Source organism: Elephas maximus, chromosome 9 (genome assembly GCF_024166365.1).
Source record: "Elephas maximus indicus isolate mEleMax1 chromosome 9, mEleMax1 primary haplotype, whole genome shotgun sequence".
In the NCBI taxonomy this organism is placed as follows: domain Eukaryota; kingdom Metazoa; phylum Chordata; class Mammalia; order Proboscidea; family Elephantidae; genus Elephas; species Elephas maximus.
This window is the reverse complement of record NC_064827.1, coordinates 60,657,581-60,676,575: the sequence shown is the minus strand read 5'-3', so window position 1 is coordinate 60,676,575 and position 18,995 is coordinate 60,657,581. Positions and strand designations below refer to the sequence as shown.

Here is an 18,995-nt window from a genome sequence, read left to right as displayed (position 1 = left end):
TGAATATTTTGAACACTTCTGAAGCTATTTTCTTTGGTTAAATGTTTAGAAATGGAAATGTTGGAACAAAGATGGACAAGATAACGTGTGTTGCTTTCCTGGAAGACTATTCTGGCTTTCTTTCTTACTTGCGGTGTGTGAGGGTATCCATCTTCTTACTGGATATCTTGGGGAAAAAAAAATCTTTGTATTGCTAATTTCAACTAAGGGTTTTCCTTTTTCTAACCCCGTAGGAACTGTTAAGCATCATATATTTCTTATCTTTAAATCTTTGGCACCTAAAGTAGGGGGTTTGATAGAACCTTGTGACCATCAAATTTAGACCTTTGCCTTTGTAACCCTGTAGGGAGGCTGTGCCAGTGTCATTGTGTCACTAACTACTCAGTGTCCCCAGGACCTAACACCTTACTCAGGTGAGTTTGTCAGAATCATGTGTGGTGTTTTTGCATGACCGTGTCTTGTGTGACAAGGTTTGTGCATGTGTGTGTGTATGAGATATGGTTTTAAAAGGAAAACTATCATTCAGACTTGCTTGTGATGCTGTATGTTCACCCCCTGCCCCATCTCTCTGTTTGTAAGAGGTGCACAGGTTATCAGAATTAACATTTTCGTGTTTTATAAGTGTTTGATTATTTCTTAGTGGTATAAGGAGGTGGATATATCTGCCATCCTGTAGAACCCGTTTACCATTTATAACTGATTTTATATCAGCATTTTTCTCTTAGGTCAGTTTCTGAATGGGGCTAATGAACTTTATGTAGCTAGCTCTTGTTTTGTTCCTTTCCTCACAATTTTTTCTGGAAACAGATTCATTTTATATCAGGTGAAAGGAAGCAAAGGGATAGCACAAAGGTAACATTCAAGGGACCTAAAGGAAATAGATTCATTTTATATCAGGTGAAAGGAAGCAAAGGGATAGCACAAAGATAACATTCAAGGGACCTAACTATGGAGTAAATCAGATATTAATGACGTGGTTACGTTTGTTGTGGTCCTGGGAACAGAGCAGAACATTTGGTCAACCAACTGTGAGATCTTTTTCTTCATTTCTGGTAGGTAAACTTATGAGCGCTTTGCTTAGTGGCCTGACAGATCGGAACAATGTCATTCAGAAATCCTGTGCATTTGCCATGGGCCATTTAGTTCGGGTGAGTCAAATTTCTTATTTAGTTAAGTAAAACTCTGTTAATTATAAGGAAATGACTAGAGTTGTTTCTTCTTCAGACCTCACGGGATAGCAGCACTGAAAAACTCCTGCAGAAGCTTGGTGGCTGGTATATGGAGAAAGAAGGTACTTTCCCCCTACTTTATGTTATTTTTAATTTAGGTAGTAGACAATCTATAAAACAATACAAATCAGGTTGGACCCTGTCTTAGGTTAGGTTTTCTGGAAGAGCAAAACCAATGAAGCCTTTATATAAACATACATAGATTTGTTTCAAAAAAATGACTCATGCATTTGTGGGGGCTGACGAGTCCCAAATCTGTGGATTAGACAGCAGGCTGAAGGTTTCTTCCACCTCATGTGGTTGTAGGGGCTGACAAACCCAAAATCTGCAGTTCAGGTGGCAGGCCAAAGGCTTCTTACGTCCCCAGAACCAGAGGTCAGGTGATGAGAAGAGTGCAGGATGGATCGAGAGAGCGAGCTTTGCCAGAACATCCATTTATATACTGGAGGCAGGCCTAACCCCCAAGGAAACTCCTGTTTCAACTGATTGGCTGCTTATATCAGATCACAAAATGGAAAATGATTACATTGAGAATCATAGCTTAGCCAGGTTGACACATAGCATTAACCATCACATACTGTCTATGATTTTATGTGCTCTCCTGGAAACACTTCTAATGGATTTTACTAATTTAGTTATTTTGCTTTGGTGCAAGTTGAACAATCGTCTATTTAAATCATTTTGCCTTAAAAACAGCTAATAAATTTCATATGGATTTTGGTTTCTTCTGCTTCTCTTCAGAACCCATCTACAAGACCTCTTGTGCTTTGACTATTCATGCTATTGGACGATACAGTCCTGATGTATTGAAGAACCATGCCAAAGAAGTTCTGCCTTTGGCATTTCTAGGCATGCATGAAATTGCTGATGAGGAGAAATCAGAAAAAGAAGAATGTAACTTATGGACTGAAGTGTGGCAAGAAAATGTACCTGGTTAGTAAATAGTGCCCATAGATTAGGCCTGTTTCTTAAGAACCACAGCTGGAATTGCTTACTTATGTTCTTTTTTCAAGGGTAGTGGTGGTTCAGTGGTGGAATTCTCAGCTTCCATACAGGAGACCCAGGTTCATTTCCTGGCCAGTGCACCTCTAGTGCAGCTACCACTTGTCTATCAGTGGAGGCTTGTGTGCTGCTCTGATGCTGAACAGGTTTCAGCAGAGCCTCCAGATTAAAGACAGGAGAAGAGACCTGGCGATCTGCTTCTGAAAATTAGCCAGCGAAAACCCTTTGGATCACAACAGCCCAATCCCGTTGTGCGTGTGTTGCTGTGAGTTGGGCGCTGACTGGCCAGCAGCTAACATTGACGACATTCTTTATGCACAAGCTGCTATAGTTGCTTTCCCAGGGCCTTCACAACACACATCCCATTTAGTTTCAAGCCTCTCCGAATTGCTAAGAGCTCAAGGTTGGCACTCAGAGCCCTTCTCTTTACTCCATCATTCTGCCCATGTGAGAGAATATAAACACTGCTCAAAGTAAAACTTTACTTTTAGTTGAGAGTGTAGCAGTGATTTTATGTGGCCTTAGGAATTTTTTCTTTTTTTAGGAAATTAAGAGTAGTAGTTCTCAAATTTGTCTCACCTTGATGGATGATGACCGTTTGCACAGCATCCTCCTGTGGGCATACCCATTTTCCTAAAGCGCGGCTGTTGTAAAGATAAGCCACAGCACCATTCCCTTTCTCTTCCTTTGAGGGAGTGCTGGGAGTAACAGTTAAGAGTCCCTGCTTTGGACTGACAGTTACTTAAAAATGAAGAAAGAGTTAACCTTTAAAAAAAATTTTTTTTATAGTCCCTTAAAAGTTGTTCTAATTTTGCTTTTCCTAATACAGGTTCCTTTGGTGGCATTCGATTATACCTGCAAGAGTTGATTACCATTACCCAGAAGGCTTTGCAGTCTCAGTCCTGGAAAATGAAAGCCCAGGGTGCAGTTGCCATGGCATCAATTGCAAAACAAACCAGTTCTCTAGTACCACCATATCTGGGAATGATACTGACTGCATTACTGCAAGGCCTGGCTGGAAGAACATGGGCAGGAAAGGTAAAGGAACCGTTCATGCCCAGTTAAATTTAAAGGTATCCTTAAAGGATTATGACTTCGCCTTTCATTTTTTATAAAAATAAGATTTTGGTTTTGTGGGACTTAAGAAGGATTGTTTTTGCGAACCAGATTTCCTAGCCAATGGGAAGCTTTGGGTAAACTTTGCCTGATTAAGTATGATATTTTGTCAAAGTGTAACTCATGTGCCCTTGAATAATGCACAGTAATGCTGGAGATTGGTTTTTATTTATCATGTTTAGCTTTCCAAGTTAAGTCTTCAACCAAATGGCCACAATTTTATACTTGGTGACCTCATGAACATATCAGGATTGGGCATAGGTGAAATTGAGTAGCAAGGTGAACTTCTAAACCTGGAGCCAAGGATGCTCAACTCTGGGGCCTGTGAATTAGTAACAGTCATTTTTCATCCAGGGCTATAGTAAGATACTTAAAATGAATACTCAGTGGGGAATGTGACATTGTGGCAACATATAATGATCTGCTTTATATCGGTAGTAAAGGTCAGTAGAGACCATGTGGTATTGTAGAAGGAATACTGAACTAGGAATCAGACCTAGTTCTAGTCCCATGGCTGACACTTCTGTCTTGGGCAAGTCAGTTCTCTAGGTCTTTATGAAATGGAGATGAAGATGCTTACCCTTATTGCATGGTTGGGAGTAAAACTGTGAAAGTGCTTCTTAAAACTGTAACTCTTGTTAATTTTTGTTGTCAAAACATTTGAATATTCCTGAGGTACTTGTAGTCATAGAGAAGGTAGATGACATGTGTGAGTTTAAGAACATTCTCTCATCTTCCATGCCCTTAGGAAGAACTGTTGAAAGCCATTGCCTGTGTGGTGACAGCTTGCAGGTAAATATTCTTTCAATGAAGATGCCGTATCTTAAACTGAGCCTGAAAGCTGCTGCTTTAATTAACTGTTCTGATGCTTTTGTATGGATCCTGTAGTGCAGAGCTGGAAAAGTCTGTGCCCAATCAGCCCAGCGTAAATGAAATTCTTCAAGCTGTTCTGAAGGAGTGTTGCAAGGAGAATATCAAATACAAGATTGTAGCAATCCGCTGTGCAGCTGATGTCCTGAAGGCCACCAAAGAAGACAGATTCCGGGAGTTCTCTGATATTGTAATACCTCTCATCAAGAAGGTAATGACCACCTATATCATCAGGGCTGGTTTATACGTAAAAGTTAAAAAAAAAAAAAAAAGTTTTGTCCTGATTGCGTATTTTATTAGGATTAGTTTAGCAGAAAATGAAAGAAATTCCAACTATAATAGCCTTAAATAAGATGGATATTTGCCTTCATGTAAAAGTTGGGAGCTTGACAAAGTCTTCAGGGATTCTGGCTCCTTCCAGCTCCCAGCTTTGCCATCCCTAGAGTATGGCTCTGGTCCTCATGGTCATGCTGCATCTACGTTCCAGGCAGCAGCTGGTGGAGGAGATGAAAGAAGGATGAAGGGTCAAAGAGGACATGGTCAGTTCTCTGTTATGGAAAACTCCTGAAAACTGCTACATGGCACTTTCACTATAGCCCATTGGCCAGAGCTTAGTCACAGAGCCACCCCTGGCTGCGGATGAGGCCAGGGAAGGTAGTCTTCACTCTGGGCGTCCACTTGCCTTCCGTGGCAGAAGGGGAGAACGGATATTGCAGTCAGTGAACAGTCTCTGTCGTAGCTATGTTAAACTTCATCCTGCAGACGTGTGCGGGAGCAGCACGTGCCTAGAGAAGCAATCCCAGTCATGCTGGAGCACAGACAGGGAGCTGGATGTGTCACTGTTGATAGCCGCTGCCATACACCAACAGAACTTTCGTTTCATTTGAAAAGCGGAGCACTCATTTTTAAAAGTTGGGCATTAGTTCAAAGAAGAGGGGCATGGTTTACCTTTTTTTTTTTTTTTTTTGATAAAACATGCAATATTTTTTTAAAAATCTTTTTTCTTGTGTTGCTGCTAATTTGCAGTTATTTTCTTTCTTCAGAAGTAAAACTTTAAATGATTTCTGTTACATACTAATAATAGAGATGGATTTGGGAGACTGACTTGTGTTTTAAATTAAAAGTGTTTTAAATTACTTATATCACTAACTGGAGCCCTAGTCATGCTGTGGTTAAGAGCTCAGCTGCTAATCAAAAGGTCAGCACTAACTAGCTGGATGGACCATTTCTCTTAGCCTGTTTCCTTACCTATGCAAAAAAGCTTGGATGATATCATTACCAGAGCTCCTTCTACCTTTAGTTCCTTGATTCTAGTGTAGGTCTTCTTATGTTGCACTCAGAATACTACATATACAGTGTCTATTTATTTATTTTTAACCTATGTTTACAAATTTCTTTAAAGGATTTCCCCAGTTTAATAGAGAGGTAGTATTCCTGCTAAAAATCCTTGTTACAAATAGGAAAACTGAGTATGGGCATGAAAGGATTGAATGAGTTGCTGAAAAGGAGATGATAGAGAATTTTGTATCTGATTCTTGGTTAGCATCTCCTGCTGTGGTACTCTGATTATTTTAACAGTATTCCTTTAACTGTGGAAGAAGAAAATGTTAAATTTTGCTTTCTTCTTCTTCGATATATCCTAGAACTCACCTGAAAGCACTGGAGTCCAGACAATCAAAAATGAAGATGAGAATGAGAAGGAAAAGGAACTCCAGATGGAATCGCTTCTGGGTGCCTTTGAGAGCCTGGGCAAAGCCTGGCCCCGAAATGTGGAGACCCAGCGTAAGCATCAGAACCTGCCTTTGATGAAGGGCTGTAACCAAGAGTTACCTATTGTTTTCTATATGACAAATTATAGTTATTGTTTCTTGTAGAACCCAGTTTTTAATAGTGACAATTTTATTCAATGAAAATTCTACATCAGCAAATAATCTCACTGACTGTTGTTTTAGTCATCTAATGCAGCTAGGGTAGAAATACCACAAGTGGATGGCTTTAACAAAGAAAAATTTATTCTCTCACAGTCTAGGAAGCTAGAAGTCCAAACTTGGGGTGCCAGCTTCAGAGGAAGGCTTTCTCTCTCTGTCGGTTCTGGGGGAAGGTCCTTGTTATCAATCTTCTCCTGATCTAGGAGCTTCTCAGCTCAGGGACCCTGGGTCCAAAAGACACACGCGCCTGGCTCTGTTTTCTTGGTGGTGTGAGGTCCCCATGTCTCTCGCTCACTTCTTTCTTTTACATCAAAAGAGATTGGTTTAAGATACAACCTAATCTTGTAGATTGAGTCTTGCCTTATTAACATAACTGCCTCAAATCTTGTTATTAACATCATGTAGGATTTACAACACAGAAAAGTCACATCGGATGACAAAATGGTGGACAGTCACACAATACTGGAAATCATGGCCTAGCCAAGTTGACACATGTATTTGGGGAACACAGTTCAATCCACGACAAACACGATGCATCTTGTGTGGTTAATTTGACTGTATTAAAAAAAAAAAAAACCTTACAACTCTTTGTTGATGATACTCTGTTCTGAGAAATTTGCAAAATTTATTACTGGGGTCTCTTAATCTCAAAAGTTAATGAACTTTTTACCAAGTCTTCAATAAGGAAGTGAAACCTCAGTTTCATTGAGAAACTCATGACTTTTTGAGAGATTTTCAGAAATAGACCTGTATTTCCAAAGGATTAAGTAAGTAAGCAGGAAACTTTTATTCTTGGATTAGGTTACAGTTATTTCAGAATCCTTTGTCAGATTCTTAAATTTGGGATGATGTTACCATTTTGGGGATGCCTTGTGTTGGGCACTGCAGTTGCCTCCTGCTGGCCATCTCAATACTCTTGAATGTTACAGCAGTGCTATTGGTTATCCGTGATATGTCTACAGTCAGACTTAATTGCCTTTGAGCCCTGCCATCCATTGTGTGAACTTTAAAAAATAGGTTTGCTGTGTACAGGAAATATTTTCCAAAAGCTACAGATTCATAAATGGTCTTATTTCTTGATATTATATGTTTCGGACTTAAGTGGAAGCCCACTTCTTTGACGCTATTAGGACTATTAACTAATTGACTACAAACTTTTGCTTGTTAAATTGAGAATATTAAAGCAAAGCATTATATAAAAAAAAGTAATGCACATGCAAAACTATTTTAACACGAGACATATAAATGTACGTTCATTTGCCAGTTACAGAGGGTGGAGGCTAAGGCTTTCCTGTGAGAATTTAACTAGGTGTTGACTAGGGTTCTACCTTGGGTTTTTGCTAACCAAAAAGTAGGTAGTTCGAATGCACCAGCGGCTCCTTGGAAACCCTGTGGGTCAGTTCTACTCTGTCCTATAGGGTTGCCGAGTCAGAATTGACTAGATGGCAACAGATTTTTAACTCATGATGTATCACCTAGGATTGCTGGATTTTGCTTCTTAAAATGGAGAAAAATTAGCCACCGCCTGCCTTTACATTTGTTTGAGCCATATTAAATTTTAAAACATTCAAAAACTAGTGCCTTTGCTGGGGTTTATACTCCTGTTTCATCAGTTGGAGTATTAAATTACATAGTTAAAATAACATGTGCAGTTGACGTACAAATTTAGGATAAAGCACTGCTGACTCTTGATGAGCCTGCAACTTGCAGAGGTTTGTGAGGGTCTAGAGAGGAGCTCTCAGCCTCCAGAGTTTTGTTTGCTTTGGCCATTGGTCAGGTGTTGTACAGAGGACAGGGAGTGTGGTTAAGGTGCTGTGTCAGTTCGTGGAGGATAGTAATCCTTTGAAAGTGAATGTTTATGGACAGTTACGTAGGACCTCTGCCAGGGGGTTTCTGATCAAGGAAATCTGCTTGGGAAAGGGCACAAAGCTATGCTGAAGTTTTTTCTGGAAATGTCATGACTTTAATTAAAAGCATTTTGTTGTTTTATTTTTCTTTCTTCTCTCCTCTCCTCTGCCTGTTTCTCCCTCTCCCTCTACCTCTTTTTACCACCCGGCCCCCCATCTCTCTGTTTTTGTTCTTCTCTCTCTCTCTTGTTCCCTCTATCCCTCTGTCGGTCTGTCTTTTACTTGCTCTGTCCCACTGTCTTTTTTCCCAGGTTGCTATCGTCAGGAGCTGTGCAAATTGATGTGTGAACGGCTAAAACTCAGCACGTGGAAAGTACAGCTGGGAGTCTTACAGTCAATGAGTGCCTTTTTTCAGGGGTAATTTGCTTCATGGCTCAGATACTTTCTTGACATTTTATATCTAATCAGTGGAAATATTATAAATTTTCTAACTAGTAACTAACAGTGATACACACATATAGAAAATGGTTGTGCCAGAAAGGTTTTGAAATGTTTCTTACTATCTAGCATTTGTGTCCTGTTTTTTGATTTATATAGATTAATGCTTTTGGAAGAAGAACATGCTGATCCTGAGGCTTTGGCTGAAATTCTCCTTGAAACTTGTAAATCAATCACATATTCTTTAGGTGAGTGTGGCAAACTGCAGTTGATAAGGAGTCCTGTTTTGAAACCTTAGGGAGTTTCAGGATGGTACATATACTGTCTGTATACCCTTTGCTTAGAATCACCTGTTAACATTTGGCCCCATTGGCTTTATCATTTGCATTTTCTCTTTATACATATTTTTTTTCTGAACTGTTTGAAAGTATGTTGCTTATATCATGTCCCCTCACTCGTAAATTCTTCTGTGTATTTTCTCACATAACCACAGAGCACTCATCACCTTTAGGTAGTATAACATTGATGCAACATTTTTAATCAAATTTTTACCATTCATATGCCGCTTCTGGCAGTTGACTCAGTAATGTCCTTTGAAGGATTTTCCCTCTCTCTGCTAGTTGATCTAGGCCAGGATCATTTACTGAATTTAGTTGTCCTGCCTTTTTAGTCTGTTTTAATCTGGAGCACTTCCTTCGCCCTCCTTTGTTCTATGGGACACTGATGGTTCTGAAGAATAACCCCTCTTCTTTTTATAAATGGAATGTTTCTCATTTGGTGTTCTGTTTGGTGCTTCTTCATGGTTACATCCAGGTTCTGAATTCCCAGTTGAGATAGTACATAAGTGAAGTTGTGTCTATCTCACACGAGGAGTCACAGGATGTCCATCTGTCCTCGTTGGTGATGTTAGTTTTGATTACCTGGCCAAAGTATTGGTCAGTTTTTTGCTGCTGTATAGTTAAGATTTTCTTCCCCTTGTTTCTAATAAATGGTCTGTGCAGACACACTTTTAAACTGTGCAGATACCTTCCACCTCTTCAGTATCTCCTCTCTAGATTTAGCACGTGTTGATGATGATTCCTTGAACCAATCTTTACGAAGGTGGCTGCATAATGATGGTTTTCCAACTCTAGCGCTTCCTCCACAATAACCATTTGACCCTCAGCATTCTCTTGTAAGCAAGATCCCTGGCTTCTCTCTTGTTCTTTGTTTATTTATTATAGGTGTGGACTCGTGGATTCCTTTTTCTCCCTAGTGGTTTATAATTTGTTATTTCCCTCGATTAATTTGTTACTCAAATTTTCCGAGAATTGGCCAGTAGAAGGCCTTTAAGCTGGCTCTGTGTCCTTTTGACAAATCATCATTCTTTTAAGCACTTCTGAACTTTGTAGCATAACAAGATTTAGACTCATCTGTACCTTCCCTGCCCTGGGCCTGGTTTTGTGTTAATTTTTTGGGTGAATGATTTCAGTGACCTGGATGCCGTCTCTAACATATTTCACTTACAGTGCTTGAAGGTCCAAACCAAAATCAAACCCGTTGCTGTCAAGTCGGTTCCGACTCATAGCAACCCTATAGGACAGGGTAGAACTGCCCCATATGGTTTCCAAGGAGCGCCTGGTAGATTCGAACTGCCGACCTCTTGGTTAGCAGCTATAGCTTTTAAGCACTACGCTACCAGGGTTTCCATGCTTGAAGGTAGCATGCTTTAATGGATGAAGAACTGGAACTTGTCTTTGCTGGATCTCAGGTATTCTGAGCTGGTCTAAGCACTGTGTTGTGCAATGTTCTTTGGTAAAGTGAGGGTCATGCAAAACTAAAGGCCTTTCTTAGGTGTGATGTGAAGATGACTATGCATTTGAGGTAGTATTTTGGTCTCCCACTTCTGAAATGGGTCTTGTAAATACGTTATTTGTTGTGGCGGCTATTACATATAGCTGACCTTTTTTTTTTTTTCAAAGTAAGAAATACAGACATGTAGCACACCTCAAGGTTCTTTTTGATGATAATCAGCAAAGGAAAGCTTACTTTAAAAAACAGGTATATCTTTCCCTGGAATTATAATTTCTGAGCGTCTTTCAGTAACGTTAATTTAATTTGGGAGGTTGTGTTTTTAAGCAATATAAAACAAGTAATGTGAACTATATAATTTTCTTTTTAGAAAATAAGACCTATTCATCTGTGAGAACAGAAGCTTTATCTGTGATAGAATTACTGCTTAAAAAACTTGAAGGTGAGTTCTTGATCTTCCTGACTGGAGGTCCAGAAAGCCAGGGTACTTTTAGGGCATATGTATTAAGAATTTTTTGTTTTGGCTTTTAATACATATATATTTTTAAAATACACGTTAATACATATGCTCATGTATCAGTAAGAGGGATGCACAAAATGAAAACTTAAAATTTTTTTTAAGTGTTCAATTTGGTACTCTTTTAATTTATGTACTTTTAATGGTAATGATAAGCTATTAAAAAAAAAAAAAAAAGCTATAGTTACCGCAAATAGTAAAGTTTTATTTCCATCATGAATCCCGTTGTAATCCTGGTTAATTACACGAAGTGGCACCTGGAGATCACTGTATGCGTGTGAATCACAGACTGACACACTGAGAAGTAGGGGTGGAAACACATTCTACCTGAGTTGGCAAATTTTATAGTAGCAATTGGATTAACCCTGTTTTTTTCCCCCTTTTTTAGTTTTTTAAACTTCTTATCAAGAAGCAGATATCTTTTAATAGTCTGTTGTGTCAATGGGAAAAGAAAACTGCTAGCATGTTATCTAATGGTATATGTGTTACTGCTTTCAAAAGGAGGGCTCTTTCTGATTTTTCCTCTTTTACTGTTTAAATGCATGGATTGAGAATGGGGAGGGTGGGAGAGTTTTCTTCAAGACTGGGCATTTGTTCTTTCTATTTCTCTATCTTAGCAATTGAAGCCCCTCTCTTAGGGCTCCATAAAACAGGCTTTTTAGACTCACTAACACTAACACTAGATGTCTCATAATCCCTTTTTTTCCTTGTTGAAATAAAAGAGGTAAGCACTTAGTTATGTCACCAAATTCTCACAGCTTGCCAGGTACGTTCCAGACGAGGAAAATGAGGTTAAAATAGGTTAAATAACTCACTTGTAGCCACTTGGCTATAAAGTGACAGGGCCTCGTCAACAGGATTTAGGATCTGATATACTTTCTGACTTTCTAGAATTTTCAGTATGTATATAGTTCTCTGATGCTTTTTTTTTTTTTAAAAGAAAGGAATAATAAAATGTCATCTATTTAAACTGACTTTACACTTATAAAATCCAAGTTTTTTTTTTTTAACTGAGCATATCTTATAAAGAGGTCTTTTTGTTGTTGTTGTTAAGGTACCTTTTTTGCTTAATATGTCCTGCTTTGGTTCATTGTAGCTTATGCCTCTATGGAGCCTATACTGGGGAAGGCCATGGAACTTTGATATGCTTTAAGGTTATTGCCAATAATTAGGTTTTGAGACAAGTCTTGAACCTGTGATCATTATATACTGAACCGTTACCACAGCATGGCTTTGTATCTGTTTTGGGCATGGAGTGTATGGAGGAAGAATAGAAAGAAAAATTTTAATTTTTTTTCTTGCTTGTTCTATAAGGATTCTTTGGTTTTTCTTTTTTTTCTTTCCATTCAGAATCAAAACAGTGGGAAAGTTTGACACCTGAATGCCGCGTGCTCCTGATAGAGTCTTTAGCGACCATGGAGTCAGACAGCAGACCTGAGCTGCAGGAGAAGGCAACATTACTGAAGAAGACACTTGAAAATCTGGAATAAGTTAGAAGGGGAAGAAGTAAACAAGTGCCATGTTTATTGGGGGTTGAAATGGTGGTATTCCTTGAAAAACTAAGTGGGGAAAAGTAAAGATTAATCTGTAGCATGCATCATTTCTTGGCTGAAATAAAAAAAAAAATGCCTTAAATTTTGTTCCCTATTAGCTTTATTTTACTTGATGTTTTTGAAGTATCTGGGCTGAATGAGCTTATTGGAACCTTGGATATTTGAGAGGTGGTTATAGATGAAGCTGGCAGAACTAGTTGTTATTAAAAGAATGTTCTGAAAGCATTTAATGGACAAAGTTGAATTGCAAGCTGGATAAGAATCTTAGAACTGCAGCTAAATTAAAGTACTTTAGGAAGGGTCTGTGTAAGTCACTTAGTTTAAACCCCTCCATCCCCTGGACCCATTTTCAAAATAATACTGTTTTCAGTGAAGATATACACAGCAGTTTAGGTTCCATTCAACAACTTCTACACAAGTTCAGTGACATTGGCTACGTTTTTCGCAATGTGTGAATATTGTCATTTCCATTCTGATTGTTCGTTTCCATTAATCTGGTTTCCCTACCCCCAAACCCTTCGTTTTATACCTGAGGAACCAGCCTACGAGATGGCATCGCCTCCTTTCTGAGGCCTTGCCAAGTCAGAACCCAGGTTTTTGTCCTGCCCGGTACACTTTCTTTTACTACCTGTTGTCATCTCAATACTAACTCTGGCCTGCTCAAGAAACTCCTAAGTTGAGGTGCATTTAGTGGGGAATACAACAATCCTTGTACGAGAATTTTTATTACCTAAGCAGCAATGGGTTTTTGAAAGTCAAAGTCTGAACATTGTTATTTGTTTAGATGACTGATTTTTAGAAAATGATTATTCAGCATCTTTACAGATTGAGGGAGAATTCAGTCTCTGATAATTTTGGTGGTGCTTTTATAGACAGGTAAAAGATTAGAACAAATTGCTCGTTCTGTCTATCTCAGGTTGCCTATTTTGTGAAAACACCAACAACCACAGTAAAATTGCAGACTGTCTTGGTTTAAACCATTTATAATCTCAAAACTGTAAAGCCAACTTAAATTTTTCTACCCACTTTTATGCTAATGGTATCACTCTATAGGGTAGAAAAAAAAGCATTTTAATTAGCAACCTGGGAATTTTTTTTTTTTTTCCTTTTCGTTAATGCCTTTCCTCAAAATACCATTATACCACCCCAAGGAAAGACTTGCAGCTAGAATTTCTCCCCTAACTTCTCCTACTGCTCATGCCCTTGTCTAAGGGTATAGGGTAAAGAGCACAAGCAAGTTTCACTTCAGTGTTTATGGTAAACTGAGCATCCTTTAACTCACCTTGGGATTCTAGAGCACAAGATGGTTTTACATTCAACCCTTATTAATATTAACACCAGGATGGAAACTCCATGTTTATTATTTGTGGTCATCTCCGCTGACCAATATATTTCAAATGTTTTTGACTGTGACCTATAGTTAAAAAAAAAAAAAAGCTTTTTATTTACATCATGGCCCAGAACATGTGAGAAAAATAAGTCTTTAACTGAAATAAATGTTTCATGAAATAATACATATGCTTACTATCAATGTGTGATGCATTTCTCTCTATCACTAATTTTAAATGCTGTCCAGACTCTCTAACTTCTTTCCCTGACACAACTGGTTGCTACTCAAGTTTGAAAAATACTTGTAGATAGTACTTAAGCTTGGCTATGTATGGATATGTTTTGGGGTTGCTTCTGATTGGAAAAGGAATTTACGAATGAAAATTTAAGTGTAGTAGGTGCTTATTACCAAAAGCATCCTCTTAGCTGATGCTGAAATATGTGAGCTTTAGTAGCCTTGTGAATTTTAAAGAATCTGTCATGGACTGTCACTTGAGAATGGCTTTTAATTGGGAAAGGGTCAACTTTAGATGTTTTTCAGAAAGCTCATGGCCTCACAGGACTTGTTTTTTTCCAGCTCAGTATTTTCCCCCTCCATTAAGTGCCCTGTAACTTCATTTACAGTACCTGGGATACTTTTTCTAGCCAAGAATGCAATGTCAGGCATTTTCAGAAGGTAAGAGTATAAGGACAAGAATTGTGCTATTGGCCCACATGAAATATTTAACCTCATCAGATTTTAAGCTTTTTGAACTTTTTTTTTTTTTTAATATTGGGGTTTTCCCTTGGTGCTGAATGGTGCTGAGACACCTGAACCTTAGTGCTCTGTGCTGTTTAATTACACTTATTTTAGCTTTTCAAGCACATTTCTAATTTGTGCGCTTAATGCCTTCATCTTGACCAGCCAAATCATTTGCACATCTAATAATACTAAATCATTGCCTCCCAAAGGAGCATATGTGTTTGGCCTGCAGGTGTGGAGACATTTATAATGTGTACACACTTTAGAAAAGGGTCCGTAAATGAGAGCTGGTAATTGTGGAATGCTGATACTGGTGAATAAAAGATAAAAAGACTCATGCATGTTTGTATCTTTGACCTTTGTTTTCCAAAGCTATCCAGAATATATTTTATTTTCTCCCTAGAAATTTTCAGTGCTACTCTTCATACAAGCAACTAATTTAGAGGGTCTCATTACTGAATTCCTTATTCTTAAGGATTACTACACTAGATACAGCTTCACAAATTTATAGATATGTGAAAAGGAGGTGACTGAAGTTTGGCAATTGGAAATCAGAATGATTAAAGTAATATAAACCGTCTTTTTCGCCATAAAGGGCAGCAAACTCTTGATATTTGTAACCAATCCCCAGTGTGTAAGCAGTAATGCAGTCTCCCTGCACAGTTTACCTAGCCCTTGTTCCCATTGTTTCCCCCTCTGTCTTTTATTTGTGTGCTGACTAACAAGAAAAAGAACAGAAAAAAGATGTGACCTCGGTCTGTGCTCTGGTAATCGTTGCACTGTGCGGACAGTCTCTGCCCTGTGTGGGGCGTTTCTACCTGCTGCTGCCACAATATCGTCATGCTGCTTGTTAAAAATGACGGGTTATTTTGACATCGCACTCATTGTAATGTACAAACTGTTGTTAAATGAATGTATATGTAACAGATTTTTGTATTTTATATGCCGAGTCTTCATAGAATCCCCTGCAATATGTACTCAACTAGCCAAGCATGTGATAGTCTTACTTGAGAGGAAAATCCTACCCATGCCCAAGAAGATATTAAATGGTGAATAAAAGCTGCATGATCTGTCCCTCTGAAGTAATGGATTAATTTTTACTGATTCTCTTAGCAAATGGTTCAGCTTCCAGGACACTGACTAGTTACATCTTAAAAAACCTTACAGCCGCATTCTGAGCTAACTAGCAAGCAGAAATCACTGGTTTAAGTACCTGAGAGTTCCAAGGCAAAGCAGAAAGGCAAGGCACCTGAATGACTGACTACTCGAGACACCTGGATAAAAGCTATCATCGAAAGATTTGATTTTCTGATAAAAACAATCCCATTATGAGCATATAGAAACAACAGGGAGTTCTCCTGGTGACTGGGATTAATATACATGAGTGTGACATAAAATATCAGAGGTAAGGCATATATCCTACATTGTAAACTGCCAGACAAATTTTAGGCTGTGAAAGATAGCCCTGGAGGTGAGGATTCTTACCATGCCAATTGGTTCTAGGTTAATTGATTGGAATAACAAATTAGTTTAAAAAATAAAAAGTAGAAATAACCTTTCAAACAATTGGAAATTTTAAGTTTTTCTTTACCTTAAAAAATGAAGTTTCTTTTATATTTAAGTAGCATGGATAAAGTCTTCATTAAAAAATATAAAGAACAGCGAAGAAACAACCAGTGGTTTAAGGAACACCTAGTTTTTGTTCAGGTATTCTGAAGAGAGTATTTTAAAACCGATTTTGGGTATTAGTGGTAGATACATAACTCTATTCTACTTTTGAAACCGGAACAGTCTTTAAACTCAGAATCCTTTCTGAACATCAATGAAGGCAAATCATTTTTGAGCATGTTTTGTCCGAGTACTATAAAAATGTTCCACTGTCTCTGGCCTCCAGTTTCTGATAAAATACCAGATTATCTCTGTGATTGTGGTATGTCATTTTTCTCTGGCTCCTTTTGTGGTTGTCCCTATTTTTGGATTTCAGCATTATGACTATAATGTGCCTACGTGTAATTTTCTCTGTAGTTACCCTGTTTGAAGATGGCACAGCTTCTTGAATTTGTAAATTTATGTGTTTCAAGCAGGACTCTGAACCAGTTCATTCTGATTTGAACCTCTCCTGAGAATTTGTATTTCCATCCCAGATATACTGAATCAGAATCTACATTTTAACAAGATCCTCAGGTGATTCTTATATATAATAACTCTTGAAAACCACTGCTCTACTAGTGCTTCTCAGAATTGGTCCCTAACCAGCAGCATTAGCATTGCCTGGGAACTTGTTAGAAATGCAAATTCTAACCTGAACGAACTGGTTTGAAGCCCTTATTTCAACAAGTTTGGGATGTTTTGACCATTATTGCCTTGCATTTTTTCTGCTACATTCCCTCCTTTCTTTGAGACTCACATTAGACCTATGTTAGTCCTTTTGTCATTGTTCTACATGTCTCTGAGTCTGTTCATTTTTTAAAATATTTTTTTCTGTTGGGATAATTTCTATTGCTCTACCTTGAAGTTCACTGACTGCTTTTGTCAAGCCCGTTATGATATTAAAGCCCACGGAGGGAGTTTTTATATTAGATATTGCAATTTTCAGTTCTAAATATTCCTTTTATCTCCTTTCAATATTTTTTACTTTTCTAATATTTCCAATCTTTTTTAAGACAGTTTTTTTTTGTTGTTTCTTAACAGCCTATATATACAATGACTGCTTTCAAAATTATCTTGTTGGATGGCTGCAGCATCTGGGTCAGTTGTGGGTTTGGTCTCTGTTGTTTGTCTTGTTTCCTTACATTTTTCTGATTCTTCATGTATTAAGTATTTTTAGATGGTACTCTGGACATTGTGAATGTTGAATGATATGTTGTGGAGACACTGGATTCTACTATATTCCTTCATAGAGTTGTTTTTCATTTGTCAGGCAATTTGTCAGGCAACTTGTTGAGATTCAAACTTCAAACTGTCTCACCTGTGGTGGGTGGCATCTCAGATCTCATTTCCGCTCTTTGTCTTGTCCTAGCTACCAAACAAAACCTGCTGCCGTTGAGTTGATTCCAACTCATAGCGACCCTATAGGACAGAGTTTCCAAGGAGTGCCTGGTGCATTCAAACTGCTGACCTTTTGGTTAGCAGCCATAGCTCTTAACCACTGCGCCGCCAGGGTTTCCTTTCTTAGCTAAGCTGTTTGCAATCTGCTCTGCACGTGTGCATTTCAGAGGTCAGTCAGAGACTTGGACAGAATTTACACACAGAAACTTGGGGTCCCCTTCCCTAGCTTTTTTCTTTCTAGCATTTTCCATCTCACTTATCGGCAACTGTGTCTCTGCCTTCCTTAGGCCAAAAAGATGGTGGTTTACAATGGGAGCTTCTACTGCCCTGCCACATGCTTTGGCTGTGCTTCATCCTTAGGCCAAAGTCATGAAGCCAGGGAGCCCTTCCTGTGTTGGTCCCTTCCACACTTTGGCTCTGCCAGACTTTGTTGCCTCTGGAGACTTAAGAGAATTGTTTTTTGTATTTTGTCCATGGTTTATAGTTATCTGCAGGAGGGTCAGTCTTCTGAGAGTTATTCTACCACACTGGAAGTGAAATCTGGAAATATACTTTTTTTTTAACCTTTTTTTTTTTTTTTTTAGAAAAATCTCCAAAAAAATAGACTACATAGGTTTATTTTGTGTTACAAAGGTAATAAATGCTTATTACAAAAATAACATTTTAAAGAAGAAAATGAAGATCATCTACAATTCAACCACCCAGCAGTGGTTGTGTGTGTTGATAATTCCATGGATATCATTCCAGGAGTAATATCTATTAATGACATAATTACTAATAAAATAAACAATAAAATGTTCATTTTTAAAAATGAAAATGATATACAGTTTTATGACCTTTTGTGCTTATATTATGAAATGTCTATATGTTATAGAACTCAGCTTTTTTTTTTTCCTTTTTTCCCAAAACAAAGCTTAAAACCAGTTGCCATCAAGTCAATTTCAACCCATACTGACCCTATAGGACAGAGTAGAACTACTCCCTAGGGTTTCCAAGGAGCTGCTGGTGGATTTGAACTGCTGACCTTTTGGTTAAAAGCTGGACGCTTAACCACTGTGCAACCAGGGTAGAACTCAGCTTTTTTTTTTTTTTTTTTTTCCAATACAAGGCTTAGAGAAATTTAATTTGGTCTCCATGTTTTACACATCCTATTGGCCCAGCTTCATACTTTGTAAATATGTAACATTGGTCAAGTCACAACTTTTGTAAACCCTCTCTTTTTTTTTTTTTGTGGGTTTTATTAATTTTTTTAATTCATTTTTTGTTTTTGAGAATAAAAACAGCATGGATTACATTCTTTGAGTTGTGTAACCATTCACACCCTCCTTTTCTGAGTGGTTGCTCCTCCATTAACATACACTCACCACCCCAGAACTCAGCTTTTTTATGACCTTGGAATGCATGTATTATTACAGGGCTGTATGGATCCTCTCTTGTTTATTTTCTTTTGTAAACAAGGCTGTGATGCACATCCTTGAACACTCAACTTTGAACATTGGTTCAATTATTTCATTTGAATAAACTCTCAGAAATGGAATTGCCAGGTTGGAATTTCTTTTTTCAACATTTATTCCAGAATTTATCC

General features: G+C 38.1%; 1 protein-coding gene across 4 annotated transcripts in view; it reads left to right on the top strand.

The window, feature by feature from the left end:
• ECPAS (Ecm29 proteasome adaptor and scaffold) overlaps positions 1-13,721 on the top strand; it is a 97,561-nt gene extending 83,840 nt beyond the window's left edge. For 3 of the 4 annotated variants that reach the window (XM_049895226.1, XM_049895225.1, XM_049895227.1), the window contains 12 exons: positions 347-413; positions 1,057-1,148; positions 1,225-1,291; positions 1,971-2,162; positions 3,061-3,269; positions 4,096-4,139; positions 4,236-4,428; positions 5,861-5,999; positions 8,304-8,409; positions 8,590-8,678; positions 10,592-10,663; positions 12,089-13,720. In XM_049895226.1, the coding sequence (XP_049751183.1) occupies positions 347-413; positions 1,057-1,148; positions 1,225-1,291; positions 1,971-2,162; positions 3,061-3,269; positions 4,096-4,139; positions 4,236-4,428; positions 5,861-5,999; positions 8,304-8,409; positions 8,590-8,678; positions 10,592-10,663; positions 12,089-12,228 (1,410 nt within the window). In that variant the 3' untranslated portion in view covers positions 12,229-13,720. Of the gene's footprint in view, positions 1-346; positions 414-1,056; positions 1,149-1,224; positions 1,292-1,970; positions 2,163-3,060; positions 3,270-4,095; positions 4,140-4,235; positions 4,429-5,860; positions 6,000-8,303; positions 8,410-8,589; positions 8,679-10,591; positions 10,664-12,088 lie in introns of all 4 variants that reach the window. The other variant, XM_049895224.1, reaches the window with a different exon arrangement.
• The last annotated feature ends 5,274 nt before the right edge of the window (positions 13,722-18,995 follow it).